At 43.3% G+C, this 17200-nt stretch overlaps 3 protein-coding genes across 3 annotated transcripts in view; 1 reads left to right on the top strand and 2 right to left on the bottom strand.

The window, feature by feature from the left end:
- Positions 1-7143, top strand: part of jhy (junctional cadherin complex regulator) — a 20162-nt gene extending 13019 nt beyond the window's left edge. The window contains exons 7-9 of the mRNA XM_030361060.1: positions 2147-2230; positions 3488-3616; positions 3863-7143. Of these exons, the coding sequence (XP_030216920.1) occupies positions 2147-2230; positions 3488-3616; positions 3863-4069 (420 nt within the window). The 3' untranslated portion in view covers positions 4070-7143. The remainder of the gene's footprint in view (positions 1-2146; positions 2231-3487; positions 3617-3862) is intronic.
- Positions 7144-7155: 12 nt separating this feature from the next.
- Positions 7156-9657, bottom strand: bsx (brain-specific homeobox). Its single transcript, XM_030360877.1, has 3 exons — positions 9219-9657; positions 8542-8732; positions 7156-8416 (listed from the first exon to the last, which is right to left on the bottom strand). The coding sequence occupies exons 1-3, from the start codon at positions 9478-9480 to the stop codon at positions 8165-8167; spliced, it is 705 nt and encodes a 234-aa protein (XP_030216737.1). The 5' UTR covers positions 9481-9657; the 3' UTR covers positions 7156-8164.
- A 2174-nt stretch (positions 9658-11831) lies between these two features.
- On the bottom strand, positions 11832-15218 carry lim2.1 (lens intrinsic membrane protein 2.1). The gene is made up of 5 exons (XM_030360154.1): positions 14922-15218; positions 13752-13933; positions 13288-13437; positions 12876-13010; positions 11832-12042 (listed from the first exon to the last, which is right to left on the bottom strand). Exons 2-5 carry the CDS (start codon positions 13924-13926, stop codon positions 11987-11989), a joined length of 516 nt encoding a protein of 171 aa, XP_030216014.1. The 5' UTR covers positions 13927-13933; positions 14922-15218; the 3' UTR covers positions 11832-11986.
- Between the last annotated feature and the right edge of the window lie 1982 nt (positions 15219-17200).

The following is a 17200-nucleotide window of genomic DNA, read 5'->3' as shown; positions in this document are numbered from 1 at the left end:
TACAGATCAAACACACAGCCTATCTCAAGTAGGAGCACTTCCCTTCTGTCTCTGTTTAAAAACACAACATCAGGGGTATTTTGGATGTCACAAAACACATCAATAGAGCTGTTAAACCATTCCGGCATGATACGTGAATGTTTGTACATGGTCGCATTTTCTAGAAATACTTCTTTAACATTGCTGGAAATCAGATCGACAAGACGGTCGTGGCGTGCAATATACAGTCCTTTGTACATAGTACAGCCATTCACAATATGGGCAACGGATTCAAGTTGATGGCCACAGTGCATTATACAGTGTGGATGGTGGTGTGCAGGGTACCATAACGCCAGATTGTATTTGGTAGGTAGCACCTGCAGTCTAGCTCTGGCAGTGAAACAGAGGATTTCCTCCCCAACAGCAGCATTTCTGTGCATGGAGTGGGAAGCAGAGTGGTCGGCAAAGTCTAGGCATGCTAGCTTTCCCTGCATTCTAAGTCCAGTCCAGTGTTGTTTGGTCTCTGTTTGTTTTATGTTAAGAAGGAATCTCCTTGCTGTTGTGGTCTGTAGGGTGTGTTGTGCCTCGTTGTGGTATACAGTAGCCTCTGCGGTTACAGGTGGGTCGGTGACAACTGCATCAGATGCCTGTGGTGCTGTGTGGGAGTTGTGTTGTGTCCATTCCAGTTTGACTGTCATTCTGTTGCACAGATCATTTAGGTCCGGCCGGTCCGACCGAACCCCAAAGCCTGCAGCTTGTGTGTCCAGTTTCCCGCTGCTTTTCCTCCCAAAGCCTTGGAATCTGTCCTGGTCTGCTTTGGCCAGAGAGACCTTCCTCTTCCCGAGGTCCAGCAGGAGGGTAGCTCTGGCAAGCTCTCTGACAGTGGCATCATCATTGTTGAGCATGCTGAGGAGGTCTGTCAGCCTGGTAGCAGTGTATACCCATTCAACGTTTGGGACACCCAGCCCCCCCTCTTTATGTGAGAGGAAGATGAGATCCCGGGTAGAGTGTGAGTTCAGCCCTAGCCATTTTCTGACGGCCTGGACTGTTTTATTGTTCATGTCCCGTAAGACATTATGCTGGATATGGACGTTTGCAAAGAGGTGTTGTACCTTCGTTGTACCAGGGCCACCTCTCTGATAGCGTCCAGTTCCATGACTACAGGGTGTGGGGAGGAATCAATTAGATCGATTCTGTTCTTATAGGCACAACATAGCTCCTGTAGCTCTCCCATTTAAAGGAGAGGCGGAAGAAGTGTCCTGTCTTGCCCTGAACCTCAAGGATCCAGTGAAGAAGCACTAATGCACAAATCCTGCACTGATGGGAGCATATAGGTGCAGCTGTAGACATGGGTGTTTTTTGTATTGGAATATGAAATAGTGCAATTTTGCCCCAAAATACTGAGTGAAATAATCTTGATTTATGTGTTGTTGGTTCTGTGTGTTTATATCACAATGTATGTTTGCCTATGTGAGCTGTGCACAGTGTGAGTGTGTTTGTGTTTGTCTGTGTGTGTGTGTGTGTGTGTGTGTGTGTGTGTGTGTGTGTGTGTGTGTGTGTGTGTGTGTGTGTGTGTGTGTGTGTGTGTGTGTGTGTGTGTGTGTGTGTGTGTGTGTGTGTGCATGTGTGAATATTTGGGTATTTTTGTGTCTGTCTGTGCGCATGTGTGTCTAAGCACTAACTTCAAAATGGAGCCAAGAGGCGAGATGGCAAAAATGAGCAGGACAGAGAGTACATGATCAGGTCTTTGTGCTGGAGGGGGGTGGGGGGACCGGGGGTGCTGGTGGTGGTGGTGTGGTTGGGCTGACGGGGTTCACAAAGTGGCTCCATTTTGCCACTGGCTGCAACCATCATTCATCCGTCTGTCATCACTCGACTCCATCAGCCGCCCCGCTGCACTATCACTGGATGTTTCTACAAATAGACTCTTTTAATGGACCGCTCTAATTTCAGCCCAACAAATCCCAGACAAGAGAAGGAAATGGATTTAAATTGTCCTCCTGTGATAATGGGTGGGAATGCTACTGCTGTAACAGACGGCGCGTGGAAGTTTGGGTTTTTCTTTTAATTCTTCTGCATAAATATTCTCTCTCTCTCTCTCTCTCTCTCTCTCTCTCTCTCTCTCTCTCTCTCTCTCTCTCTCTCTCTCTCTCTCTCTCTCTCACAGGTCTATACTCTAAAGGACTACAGGCAGCTGAGGCAGGTGGTGAACCTGTGCGGCCTGGGTCCTGATAAGGCCAATGAGAAGACAGTAAGCATTTTAGTTTTCGTAAAGTGCCTAATCAGGACCAGTTGACTTGGGTTTATGATGCAAGGTGTGTTCGTTTTTGGCATGCCTACTGCTGTACGGACACAGAGTATTAAACAGAATATCTGTGCACTAGAGACTTGACAAAATATAAAAATCCTAATATTATTAAAGAAAAGGGTCAGAAACAACGAACTAGAAAACCTTCATAGGTTGTCTTTGTGTATCTTGTGGTATTAAGTATATCTTGACTGCAACAAGTACATTCATCAGGCTCCACACATCTGGAAAGCCTGTAACAAACCTCTTTATGTTACGACTGAGCGCATGTGCTGCTCTGGCCTGTTCTCCTAACTAGCTTGCGCTGTTCTCCTAACTACCTTGCGCAGTTCAAACACACTCACACACTCGATGATTCAAATTTTTCGATACTGAGCAGACTAGAAACATCACATATTTTGTACGTATGTTTTCCTTCCACCTCACCACTACTCACCCAGACCCCCCGGCGAGCGGTTCATTATGTCGTTGTGGGTCCGGCGGCCGTGTTTTCCCGCTCCCCCGCCGCAAACACTCTCCTCCTCTTTCCGCGCAAAGAATACAATTCACAAAGCAAATGAGAATATGTCCGTGAAGTTAAGTGTGCTTTTGTGCTTTGATGTGCCCTTTGTTAATAACCTCCCCGCTCTCACACACACACACACACACACACACACACACACACACACACACACACACACACACACACACACACACACACACACACACACACACACACACACACACACACACACCCCATCTCTGGCATTGTGGGTAGTCTGCGTGTCAGGGCCACTTTGTCGGAGATGGGGGTCCCTGTGCGTCCCTGTGGGGGCCGAGCCTATTAGTGAACGATGTGTGTAAATGTTGATCGGGTCGCTCAATGCCGTACATGCGTTTGTTGTTTTTTTGTTGCGATGGGAAGGGTTGTGGATGAAGGGGGGGGCACGTGGAGAGAAGAGGCTTCTCTCGAACCGGAGAAAATAATAACCTCAAGGGGGGAAGGGGGGGGGGGGAATAGTTCAGTTAATTAAACCTTGCTTTATAATGTCTCTTTCTCTCTGTCTATTTGTCTCTTTCGCTCACACTTTCTCTTTGTGTGTGTGTGTGTGTGTGTGTGTGTGTGTGTGTGTGTGTGTGTGTGTGTGTGTGTGTGTGTGTGTGTGTGTGTGTGTGTGTGTGTGTGTGTGTGTGTGTGACGTGTTTCTATCCCCCCGTCAGGCAGAGAGAACGAGACGACAGAGGCTGTATTCAAATGTGATCCGGGAGCGGAACAAAAAGACGAGCACGGCCCACGTCCTCCCGCCCCGGGACCCGGAAGACCCGGACAAGACGGTTCCCAGGAGGAAGGTGCGATGCTATCCCTCTTTAGCGGGATATTTGTGTGTTGGCAATCGTTTCACGTTGATGTTGTTTGCGGGGTTTTTTGGCTGTGCTTTGATAACGCAGTGACACTACCTTGATTGTTTTCTTACTAAAAACCGGTTACCCCTCTGATTAAATATAAAAAGGGAGAAGCGTTAATCCTATAGCGGGTTGCTATACCTAAAACTCTCTCTCTCTAATGCTATTGCCACCTCTCTCTATCTCTGCCAGGCATTGGAATATGCCAAGAGTATCGCCAAGCCCCACCCAAAGCCCCGACCTAAAAAGCACCAGGACCATTCAGGGGGTGGCCTGCACTGTGACGCCCACCTGGAAGGCCTGGAGCTGGCCCAGCTGGAAGCGCTGGAAGACATGAGGAGACGCCACGAGGAGGAGAAGCGGGCCGTGGCCGCCTTCCAGAAGGGGCGCTTGGTCTGAGGTGCGCCACCACTGTCCTGCCGGTCCAAAACAGAACCACGACTCAGAGGAAGAGACGTCCACATCACATGACTGTTTACCACCCCGTGCAGGGGTAATAAATACAGCTGCATCACGCCTAGTGCACTGTCAACAACAACAACAACAACAACAACAACAACAACAACAACAACAACCACCATCACAACAAAAACCATGAAAAGCAGAAGGATGCCCAGCAGAATGATTAGTACAGACAGATGAGTCCTTTTACTTGTGAAGGCACAAATGCTGGCTGACACAGGAGTTAAGTCTTCGGCAAATTATTACGGAGCAAATGTGTGAAAGCGTTCGCGATCAGCGACACATCAAAGTCTGTTTCGGCTGACTCCTGTCATAGAAACACGGTTTGGTTACATACATTTTCCATACAAAGGTTTTGCATAGTATACTTTTGATTAGTACACACTATATACTTGTACTGTACATTCAACTGTATAATGGAACATGTGGCCGTGGTTATACTTATCTGCAAGTATCGAATCATCATCAATCATCAACAAACATCACCCCGACACACACACACCACCGGATTCTGTGTTGATGCTGAAACATTCATAATGAAAAACGCTTCACACTCGAGTGTTTATCCTGCAAAATCACGGACGTTGTTGACATTTCGAAGACCCCCCCCCCTCTGGCTCCAAAGCTTTTGAGAATGCTGCACCTATTTTTGGTACAAGTACAGATTTTTTTACAGTTATTTATTTATGAAAAAGGTAAATAATCCTAGGTGGATTAATAATAGTTAATAGATAATAAGCCTTGCGTACCTCTATGCCTGATAGACCTCTATGATGCACAGCCACTGTCAGCTGGGGTGAGTGACCTCACCCCAGCCTGACCGGGAGAGAAACAGAGAAACGGTTTCTCTTCTATACACTGATAATGAGATATCAGGTGACATGTAGAAGCGCACGTGATCGGTTCTCCCAGGGAACAACTTTATAGATAAATACTTCAAAATGAACAGGCCCCCCCCCCACCAGCCCCCCACGATATACACTCGCCCCGAACGTTCACCGTTCAACGTGCGAGTCTCAAGCACCGCATTTCGCTAATAGAACCCCTCAGATCATTATCAAAGCACTATTTGGCTCTCTGCAATATTTTAATTAGTTTATAGTCTCTATTTAACCCATCAGGGGCTCTTTGAAGCCCTCTGTTTTAGTGTTTAAGTCCACTGATGAGCAAAGTGTAAATGAACACACACAAGCCCACCACCCACCACCCCTCGGTGTTTTTTTCCAACGCTGTCTACCCAGACCCTGTCTCGCTTGCATCTCCTTTCTCCCTTTAGTCCCTCCTCCTTATGTTTTTTGCCCATTGAAATCCAGTTAATTGAAGGGGTCTTTCACCACCACACATGAAGAGGGCCTGAATTAGCATCCCTTTCTGCCCATTGGAAAAGCTCACATGTGGACGTTCCACGCTTTGATGTGAGAAGCACGCTTTTCTCTGCGCAAGGCGGCAGGCTTCCTGAAATGGGCCTGAAATGAGCTGATGAGCCCGCTGTTAGGGCCCAAATGTAGATGCGTCCATGTGTTGCAAAACGCTTAATCTTTTAATTGATCACCTTCCGCATGGCCTATTCTCTGTGCTGCCCCCCCCACCCCTACTCTTTTACGTTAATCAGAATCACATTTTGAAAATGACCTGAATTGCTTTTCAAAGGGACATGGGGGGGGGGGGGGGGGGGGGGGGGGAAGCGTGGCATATCCTGTTTTAGAAAGGAGAATGGAAAGCTTTGCGCGAGGAAGAGATTAAATGCAGAAATGCACACTCGTAGAGCTGTGTCTCTTAATGCCTGCTTAAATGGATTTGATTACAACAAAAAACATGTAATACAATATTTAACATTTTCTGTTTGTGTGTTTGTCTGTGTGTGTGTGTGTGTGTGTGTGTGTGTGTGTGTGTGTGTGTGTGTGTGTGTGTGTGTGTGTGTGTGTGTGTGTGTGTGTGCGCGTGCGCGCGCGCGCGAGAGACAGGATAGAGACATGCCTATTTGAGAAAACAGCTTGTATTGAGAAAGAAGCAGATATTCTTGTATTTTTATTTTTATGGAGGCAGATCAAAGTTGTGCAACAGCAAATTGACCAGGAAAGTATGTATGGAGTTAGTGTGCTTGATGGAAGGGAGAGGGAGAGGGGAGGGGCTTGCGTGTATGTGCACGGACTGGCAATCTGCATCCCTTGTTTTATAGAAAGTGCATACAATATAGTTATATACATATTTTTAAAGAATATAAATTGAAATTATGTATATGTATATATATAACAACTAAAGATACAATTGGCAGTGCTTATCAAAAAATATGGTTTACTGGTATATGGATCTCCATTTGCTGTATTAATTTTATATAAATTAAATGTTTGGAATATCTGATACATTTTTTTATTTATTAATGCATTATTTTTGTTTCTCTAAGTTGCTTTAGTCTCTAATTAAGTAAATTAAGCTACATTAATATAGCAATATCAACGTAACGTAACTCATTAAAAGGCAATAAAGGCTTAAAAATAATTGCACTAGGGCATATCCTTCATTCTCTTTTAATTTTGACGCAAAAATATTTTTCCTCAACAGTTATCTCCTTTTTTATCAAAGGCTTATCAATTAATTTAGATGACCTATTATCAGTGGTATCTCTATACTTAATACTGCATTTTTTTAATAGGCTTCTCTTAACGCAAAATGTTAAAAAAATATTTCCGAATCCCAAGGCAGCTATACCCACCAACGAAGTCTATTGTCCTATTGTAATTAATAGGCCTATTATGATTTTTATTCCCAAATTACTGCAAGCAGTCCCAAAATGTGTATAGGCCTATCTGTATTGTTACTGTCATGGTGGGCTGAAACGGCCCTCTGTACCCCTGCCAATCACCATCGATGACATTTATGGGTTTACACTACCAAACATGCAGTGCATTCTAAATCATCACACTGTAACCAGAAGGATATATTCTAAAATGTATTTTAGATAAATCGAAATGCTTCAATTTCTATTTCAATAAATATTTCTTTTCCATTGACCACTTTTCAGCCATGCAACAAGCGTCTCTGAATATCAACAATACATTGTATATTATCATTTAATTGGGAACGGAACAGATCATGGCTATACAATCAACAAGACATATTCTTAAATGGACATTGAAGACATGTGGTAATATAGACCTACATGGATAACATTAACTGCTCATTTTTACACAGTGCCCATAGAAGACAGATCTAAATATGAGCTATGCATAGCCTATTCAAAATTAGAAAATATGTTATTTACACGCATTCAGTCCATTTCTCCGCAGCTCGGAGTCCCAGACAGCCATGTGCGGTCTGTGGCCCGCTGGATGCAGCGGGCAGGGGTACAAAGAGGGCCGTTTCAGCCCACCATGACAGTAACAATACAGATACACACATTTTGGGACTGCTTGCAGTTATTTGGGAATAATAATAGGCCTAATAATTACAATAGGATAATATAATAACAATATCAGTAATAATAGGATGAAATAAGAGATGATATAATCATAATAATAACAGAATAATTATGAAAAGTCCTAATAAAAAATGATCCGACAATATGCCATTGACAATAGTAGGCCTACGCCTATTGTGTATATTTAGACAATAATCGAAAAAGTGTAAATATATTATTTTGACAGTGTGTGTCAAAATAACAAAACCAAAAAGCCTTTAGTAACAAACTGTGCTTGGTAAGAAATTCGCTATTGAAAAGTGCAGAAGGAATTATGGTGTATTTCCCATCGATTATAAACAGTAGGCCTATTTAAATACTGCGTAATGGAATATTATAATACTACTACAACTACGAATAAAAATAAAACAAACAATATTTATAACAATATTAACAATAGCCTCCATAATTTAAAAAAATGCAATATTGTCATGCTCGTTATATTGACGTGGTCATATACTATTTACAAAGCAACATAGCCGCCGCCTCTTATCGAAAGGGAAAGTCTGTAGATTATTTGTGTTTTTTCGTCGTCCCGTTTATAAAACAAACACCACGCAGGGCAGCCAGGCCTACTATAGTAAATGCTCCGGGGAGCAAATGTCCTCCTCGATGTCCACATCGTCCTCGTCCTCGTCCTCGTGCAGCAGGTAGGAGCCGGGCTCCGTCCCGCCCTTCAGCTCCTCCGCGTGCTTCTCGTTCACTTCGCTCTCGCTCGAGTTCTCCGTGGACCGGGGGTCCGTGTCACTCGAATGTTTCCGATCGTCCTGTGCCTTCCTCAGCTGTTTCTTGTGCTTCATCCGCCTATTTTGAAACCACGTTTTCACCTGTATATGCGTTAAAAAAATAGACAAAAAAACAAGTAGCCTATCAATAAACAGGCCTGCTTTAAAATATTCTTTTAAAGGCCCTATTTGGGGTGGTCAAGTGCTTTTTTCAGATGTCTTCTGACCTGTGTTTCTGAAAGACTCAACGCCGTGGCAAGCTCCACTCTCTCGGGCGTTGACAGGTACCGCTGGATCTCGAACCTCTTCTCGAGGCCGGACAGCTGCGAGTCGGAGAACACTGTGCGAGCCTTCCTACGCCGGCAGTGCTTGCCCGGCAGCTCGGGGTGATGCTGAAACAACGCGGGCATTTGCATCCCTATCAGGTGTAATATAGTACGGTTAAAATCCAACATACACCCAACGGTATTCAACAAGTATGTATTTTTGAAATGTCAAATCGATCACTTTATTATATACATAGGGATAATAATTAAAATAAATAGTATAACCGACTATATATTCTTTACTAAACGAATCGAATTAAAAATGAATAAAGAAAAATGCATTTATTATGCTACAATAACATAGCCTAATTTCTTTTTCGATTGATCCATCACTTTTTTTCCATTATTAAGCATGTGCCCCTTCAGATGAATGTGATTAACAAACTGGTTACTTAGTCTACACACTCAAATTATAAAACTGACATGACTTAACTAAAACTTTAAAATTTAGATTTTAGCCTAAACCCTGGCTATAGGCCTATACCTACATCAGTCTTGTTTAGTGATTTTCTTGTTTTTATCTTTCAAACAGCTCGTAGATAAACACACAGCCTGGTAAACAGGTGCATGGGTCTTACCAGATGTGAAGAAGTACTGGTGGTGCTCCGGCTTGTGGAGCCCGTGGTGCGGGTGCGCCAGGATCGGTGTGGGCATCAGCGGGTATCCGTACTCCAGGAGGGGCATCCGAGACGCCAGGGAGCTCGAGAACGGCGAGTGTATCACTTCCCGCAGGGGCTTGGGTTTGTGTAACAAGATGTCCTCGATGAAGAAAGATGTGGATCTCTGTGTCGGCATCTGCGGCGCCGGAGACGTATAATTCATACTCATACTCATACTCATAACTTTTCAAAAATTGAATTCACTGTTCATCGGTCCTCTCTTCTTTTTATATCGCTGTGTGGAGACACACATACAAAAACAAAGTCTCACTTCTATCGACCCCCAAGACGAGTGTGGTTATAGAGTACCCTGTGCGAGAGTTAGTGACTCTATTGGAGGGAGGAACACAGGTTTTAGATTCGGGGAGATTACTATTTATTCAAGGAGTGAAGTCGATTGTGAAATTGATTAGCGGAGAGCCAATAGCGCGTCAGCGGGGGCGGGGTAAAGAATGATTGTGCGCGCATTAATTTGGAGTGGCGGAAGGAGGAGAAGCACTACAGGTTGTAACCAGCTGCGGCTCACTCAAACTTGCTTTGGCATTATCCCTTCAGCTGCTTGTGGAAAAGAGGCAGAACAACAAATTAGGTTGTTAGTGCTGTATGCTATGTTTCAGTGAGCGGCTTAAATGGCAATTTGTACTCAAACAAAGCCTAAACGTGCCTTACAAAAGAAAAAGGTAAATGAAACGGTTTTATTTAGGCCGACTATGATTTTAATTGCATGCCAACATTATTGTCATCCGTAGGGAGCGGTTTTTTTTTTTAAAGTTTTTATTTCATTATCAATGTAGGCTAGTTATCCAGGCTAATGTCGAAGTCTGATATTTCCAAAAATATGGCCGACTCGGAGCCTCTCTCCATGGGCTTTTCAGGCTGTGTTGCCACGAGAGGATTAGACAAGGCTACGGGTCTGTCTAGTAATCTTGCCCAATTTGTCTGTAATTGTTGGCATTGAAATCTGGGAGAGTACAAGTGTTGCTCCGGTGCCATTTGTGTCGGAAGCCGTTTGCTATAATTTGTTGATATCGTGTTGTCATCACATTTCCAATCATGCCGGCTAATGTGAAAGTGTCTTAATGTAGGCAGAATTCTCGCTGCAATGCTATTAGGCAATTAAGTGAGATGTTACAGCGGAAGTTGTAATCCTCGGGCTCGAGGACAGGATTTCCATTCGATCTGATAGAATGCTAATTATTAAAATTATATTATGCAAGGAAGTGTGTTGTATAAACTCCAGACTACAATTTGAAGTTGTTATTGTCAAAAACGGCAAATATATTTTAATAATCATTATAATAATGGTGTATTCTTGAGGTCTAGTAGGCCTTTTCAGTTGTTTTACCTGGTTCCCTGCATTTATTTATTTCACAAATGGAAAACTCGTAAGCTCAATAAAAACGGTAGACCTTTACAACAATGTTGACCGTGAATGTGGACGTTCTGTTCACTCTCTTTAAAGAGCGCGTCAGGATAACAGGTTTTGCTTTTAGAAGAAAATTAGAAAGTAAATGAACAAATGGGGACGAAATCGCCTTTACGCGCTGATCAATAGGATCCGTTCCCTTGGTTCGTCCAAAGCTGCTTTTAGCTGCCATTTCATCAGGGGACGAATGCGGGGGAGACCAGGTAGTGCGTCACTCCCTAAGTGGTACATTGCGATAAGAGGCTTGCGATGCTGCATTCAGCTCAGACTTCAAAAACACAGATAGCCTATAGTTACACCTGGATTCAGGTTCCCAAACATGAGTTGTGTTCATTAAGAATTGCAAAAAGTGTGTGTGTGTGTGTGTGTGTGTGTGTGTGTGTGTGTGTGTGTGTGTGTGTGTGTGTGTGTGTGTGTGTGTGTGTGTGTGTGTGTGTGTGTGTGTGTGTGTGTGTGAGAGACAAAACTGTTGTGGTGTTCCCTGTGGTCAAGGTCTGTAGAAGCGTTGAACTTTCATTCCGTTAAGGAGTTCATTTACATTATTACATAGTAATGTGTAGCCTACTTTCAAGAGTCTACTTTGAAGAGTCAAATAAGTCTACCTATTGCCAGCCATGTAGGCAAAGTTATCCTTTTGTTAGAAATTAATAATAATTAATTGTGGCGCATCCTGACAGGACTCTGGAATATGGAGATGAAGAGAAAGGCCAGGGTCTTAAATATGACGCTGTATCAAGGTAAGCAACACTTCCCACAAATACATACTTTTCTACACTTGTTCATGTAAGTGTGATATTTCGGCAAATTCCACAAATTGCTTATTTTATGTAGTTGCAGATGATCATACGGTAATCAAACACACTAACACAAACAGAATCTATTCGTAGCACTTAGAAATATAAACTCATAAAATCTGGTGTAGGGAGGTCATTTAGGATCAACTTTTCAGAATCAGGTCTTGGTTATACTGAGTTTAGCTAGATGTATGGATGGATATTTAACATTGCAATAATTTTGAATGTATATGTGGGCAAGTTCTTAAACAAAAACAGTCTAAAGGGATGAAATTCAACCAAAGAGTAAGAAATATAAAAGCCGGAGGCACATTTTCCATGTTTTTTTTTATTGAAATCACTGAAACGTCGGTCATTTTCCAGAGCCAACGCTGTGGGGCTCATGTTGCTGGTCAGATTGAAGCCAATAGAAAGGTTGCAACTCTCGCCGTCGTTCTCATTGATGATGGCCAAGACGTACAAATAAATCAGTGAGAGTTCCTTGGGCACTCGTGCATCTTGTAGGCACACATATAAAATATCCCTGAAGCAGAAAGAGAAAAACAACATTCAACATATATTTCGTGTGGCCTTTAGGGTATTACATTAGTGGATCAAACGCAGACTCTCGGGTTTAAAATAAAAGGGTTTAGGCCTACATGCAGCTTGAATTAGCTTGTCTGATACACGCTATAAGAACAGGTACATTTGTCGCAATATGGCAGTTTATCCTGTGTAAAACTATTGACGATTTAAACATCTATGGAGTTGCTTTTAATATTTTTGTATGTATACATGGAAACAGGCTCATGCCAATATGTCCGATTTTGGTCTGACTGATTGTCTTTATTTCGGAAATATGTGCTGCCGATTGAGTTATTTTCATGTGTTTTAAATGAAAAGAAAAAATCACAACAAATTCCCAGCATGCATCACAGAGACTCATCATGGAGTCTAAAGAGCGGTCAGGAGTACTTCCTGGTGGCCCCCAGCCGGGGCCTAGTGGCCCTAGCCCATTAGGGCTCATAAGAGCCTTCTCTGTATGTAAAACCCTGCGGTTGATACAAACATGGACGTACCTATTCCTATTCCATTTACACACCAAGAAATCACATCATTATTTTTATAATTTACCCTGATGCTAAAGCTAATGCCAAATGTGGAGCGTCCTCCTAGTATATATTCCACAATGACTTCCAATGAACAGGTGTGTTGTTTGAATATTTTGAAGTCATCTGTGCTGCGCAAATGCCACAAATCAGATACTGTAGCTATAGCCTACTAATGGAGAGGGCCATGTTGATGTAGCTGGTGGCTGGTAGCAGGTGTAGGGTGTGTATGTGTTCGTGTTTGTGTGTGTCGGGGTGCAGCGTTTACCTGAGAAGAATGTGAGAACCACGGACACCCAGCCAATGATGTAAGACCAGGAGAACCTCCAGTTCCCGTATCGTTTCCCAAAGTAGTTGATGGTCACCCCCGTGTACACGGCCATGGCCAGCAACACTAAAAAGCCTGCAGGAGTACATGAGGTGCAGTAATGAGGTACACCCTAAGCTTACAGTTGTCTCATGTCATACACGTACAGTCCATGCAGGCAGGGGCGGTTTGGTTTTTATGTTTTTCAGAGTAGAAGTGTAAGATGAGACAATTGCCTTGTTTTAGATTGAACAATGCGGTTTATTCAAATAATATTAATGGATTAAACTATTTCTAAAAAGCTTTAGCAAGCCGTGAATCTAAATCGCCACAAACGGCTTTGTGATGAAAACCCAGCAAAAACCTGACTTACATGAGATGAAGAACAAAATGCTGGCAGCAAAGGTTTTGTCAAATCTGTCAAAGGAGGAGTAGTGGATGAAGGCCATGATGCCGATGATGATGCCGACAAAGCATGCGAGCAGCGACAGGATCATGAGGGCACGCGTGGCGTCCAAGTGGGCTGTGTTGGAAGGAGGGGGGGGGTCAAAGGTCAACGCAGCAGGGTTGGCTTCAGGCTTAAATGCAGGTCAAGGCAGGTGAGCGACATGCGGCGTGTGTCCATCCAGGCAATTAAGCTTAGTCCAAAGACAGGGAGGGCCTCAACCTTAAACACAATACCCTACATCTCAAAAAACGATAAATCTATAGTCAGTACGCTAGTGTTCTTCCTATGGCGAAATGCAACAGACAAAAGGCTACTGACAGTGATACTAATAACAACAGTTAACACAAGCACAGATGTAACGCATGGCCGTGGAGCCCAGCGGTCTTTACCGATAGTGTCGTTGTGTGTGAAGCATTTCCCCGGCATACAGTAGCGCCACAGGCCTTGGTGCATGTAGTTGTTGGACTGCCGATACTGCATCCAATAATCGGTTGCTGTGGAAACAATCAGGAGGATGTTCCCTACGCCAGCACAGAACAACCCTCCGCCCATAAAGCTGTACATTCTGCACCTGCGGAGACACACAAACACACAAGATCATTGATCGTAAGGTCATTGAGCATCAGGAATCATCAATGGTGTACACACACACACACACACACACACACACACACACACACACACACACACACACACACACACACACACACACACACACACACACACACACACACCGACCGCGCTCAGGAACAGAGGGTCTATGTGTCAGTAACTATGTGAAAATGAACATGTTATTTCCCCAGGATTGAGCTCCGGGGTGGCCTGTGAGTGTTCGCCCCACTTTGTTCTCTGGGAGATCAGTCAGAGAGAACAGAGCTTTACATAGACTCTCTTTTTTATAGCTATCGCAAGCCTCGATCACCCTTGCAGCTTTGATACTTGCCCATTGTTCCACCTGGACACGGTGTGACCCTCACCGTCCCCGGACGCATCACTAACCCTGTCATGGAGGGTTTTTCTATACAATTTAGCAAAGGATACAAATAGGCACTCAACATAATTTTCAACCTCGAAAACAAAGAATTCTGAATTTAACCATTTTTGCCTCATTCTTATTATTGTTAATCTTTTAACCAATGTTCTTCATGTTAGTTCCTCATTATTGTCATATTTTGTGATAATTGAGCCTAAATCCAATTTTCTAAAAGCCCCACTTCTAAAATAAGCAATTTTTCTTAGCCAGAGGATTATGTTTATTCCATAATCTTAAAATTTTGATTTTCTTTTTACCAACCCACCCGATTTCAGTACCAAGTACCCCCCCCCCCCCCCCCCCCCGCTTACGATTAACATTTGTTTGGTTACACACTGACCTTTTTCATAATAAAAGGGAATGTTGTAAATAATTTAATCGGGGCGCAATTCTATTTCTTGAATCAAATACAAATGTCGGAACACGCAAAGAGTTCAGCATGACGCTACGATTTCCATGCACGCCACCAAATCATAAAGCCCATCATAGATGCATCTTTGACATATTCTCGTTTTTTCAACCTTACCTCGAGTTACCCCCTTCTTTTTCGAAGACGTTTTATAAAGACTGCTGCCTGACAAAACAGAAGGAGATCTTGCAATTCCAAGACCAGGCAGATTTCCAGCAAGCTAACAGCACTACTGTTTGAGCGGGTGGGAGAGTCGAGTCAAGGGGTACAACAAACAGCGGCTCGACACAATGGGCCCACGCCGGCTGCTGGCCAATCGCCGCACAGCCGTTTTGTCGTTTGGGGAATCTGCTGAAAAAACAGAAAAGGCGAAAGCTGGGTGGGTTGAAGTGATACTGATGACTGCATGGGTTTGATTGAAAGAGGAGCGGGGAGCGGACGTCAGCAGGGAGCTGGGCACGGGGTCCATCCATACAGCTGTTGCCCCCTGGTTCATTTCTGAACCAAATTCACAATGCTCATCATATATACCTGTACATCGTTGTGTTATACTCATTGTGATATGTTATAAGCTTACATTTTCAAATGATCATGTTCATGTAACCATTATAATTATCATTTGTTATGGTAGCTGATTGCCAAAATACGATTTTCATACATAACTTGGTGCACATTTGGTATTTATTTAAAACGTTATACTGGCTATTATGACCATGTTTTTTTATAAACCATTGTTTGTGTTCCTCTGATATAATATCTTTATGATTACCAAGTTCTGTTAAATAACTAATTCATATACATTTTCGATGCAATTCAAAAGTATTAAAAACCGAACAAATGCACTAAAGTTTATAGAGTGAATTGTAACAGTTTAAAATAATCCCATTTGTCTCTGAGCTATGGTCCAAAAGCAAAGTAGCTTAAACACACCAATTTGTTAAATTCAGTACTCAAAATTATAGACCATTTTGAAATGGGAAAAGTGCATATTTTTTGAGAATGAGTTGAGAAGACATGTAGTTGTTTCCCACTCCTTCATCGGTTACAACGTATGATAGCAACTTGTATGGTAGCATGGCAGTTGATCGTTTCACCACTGCAAATGAAACGCTTCAAACCAATGAGGAATAAATAATAAATTGGCTTCATATAATGTTACATAGGCAGCAATCTTGGATCTAGCAGTCATACTATGTCAAAGCAGAACCTGCTAGCCAGAGCCTGGCCCAGAACCAAAAGCTGAAGGGTGGAGTTATGCCTTGTTTCCTGTTTCTTTGTGCAGATTTCTAGTGAAGACAAACTGATTCGAAGGATGAACTTGTGGATGAAGCTCTCAGAAAGGGATTTTATTATGCTTGTGTCTACAGTGTCCAGTATTCATGTTGATGATTTGAAACATTTACTATTTATTGAGACGTTTGTGCGAATTGCCAATTACGTGCTAACTAATGCCCGCCTCCAGTAACATGGATGTTCGAAACAAATTTGAAGAGAATAAACTAAAACGCCCCATTCGCCCAGATCTGAGCTTGTCTGCCATCAGACTTTAGCGTTAACCTAAAGTCTGATTTGTAGTAGAGTACATAGAAACCGATTCATATCATTTTTTTTTGTTACTTGCTAATTCACTAACCCTCCTAGCTCCTAATTGATATGTCTGAAGGTAAAAATGTCCCAGACTACAGCTGGCAGAGTATTCAAGACTGGTCTGTCGGCCGGGGGCCCGAAGGCCCATAAGTACGTCCAGTCTGCTCGGGAGACCCAGTGTCCCCGGAGTCTATCTCCACCTCCAGTTGTAACTCATTCGCCCTCCCTTTGCTTTGACACGCACACAAACCCCCAAGATGAAAGGAGAAGAGTGGCTCCATTACCTGCATTATAGCAAGTTGCTCAGGCCAATTGACAACAACAAAATGCCCCAGCAAAAAGGATTTTTTTCCCCCTCCCTGAGATTTGAGTGCCGTACTTACATCTAACTTCATTTTTATAGACCACGGCCTATTTTCTTCCATTTGGAGCATGGCAGCCAGAAGGGCATTTGATGTCCTTCCCCCATTGCGCAATCAAAGTGGACAATATGGCTGTGTGAAGGAAGAGCAAATCCAACGTTTCCTTGGATCCATCTAGCTTTTGAGACATTAATTTTGTTATGGAAAGTCCACGCTTATGTACAGCCACGGGGCTGCTTAGGAGCTCAGGAGGCATCGAAGGGAGTTGGGGCGGTACACCCGGCCTGGGCTGAATAATAACATGACAAGGGGGATTCCACAGGACAAAGACATACAAATACAAACACACCAACGAGGATGGCTTGGTGCAAACAGGACTACACCGCGGCGCCCTGGTGCTGAATCTAGAGACTTTCAGACATGTTGCATGTGCTCGGCCACATGATA

This window comes from Gadus morhua, chromosome 7, assembly GCF_902167405.1.
Source record: "Gadus morhua chromosome 7, gadMor3.0, whole genome shotgun sequence".
In the NCBI taxonomy this organism is placed as follows: domain Eukaryota; kingdom Metazoa; phylum Chordata; class Actinopteri; order Gadiformes; family Gadidae; genus Gadus; species Gadus morhua.
Note: the sequence above shows the minus strand (reverse complement) of the source record. Positions and strands in the feature narration are given on the sequence as shown.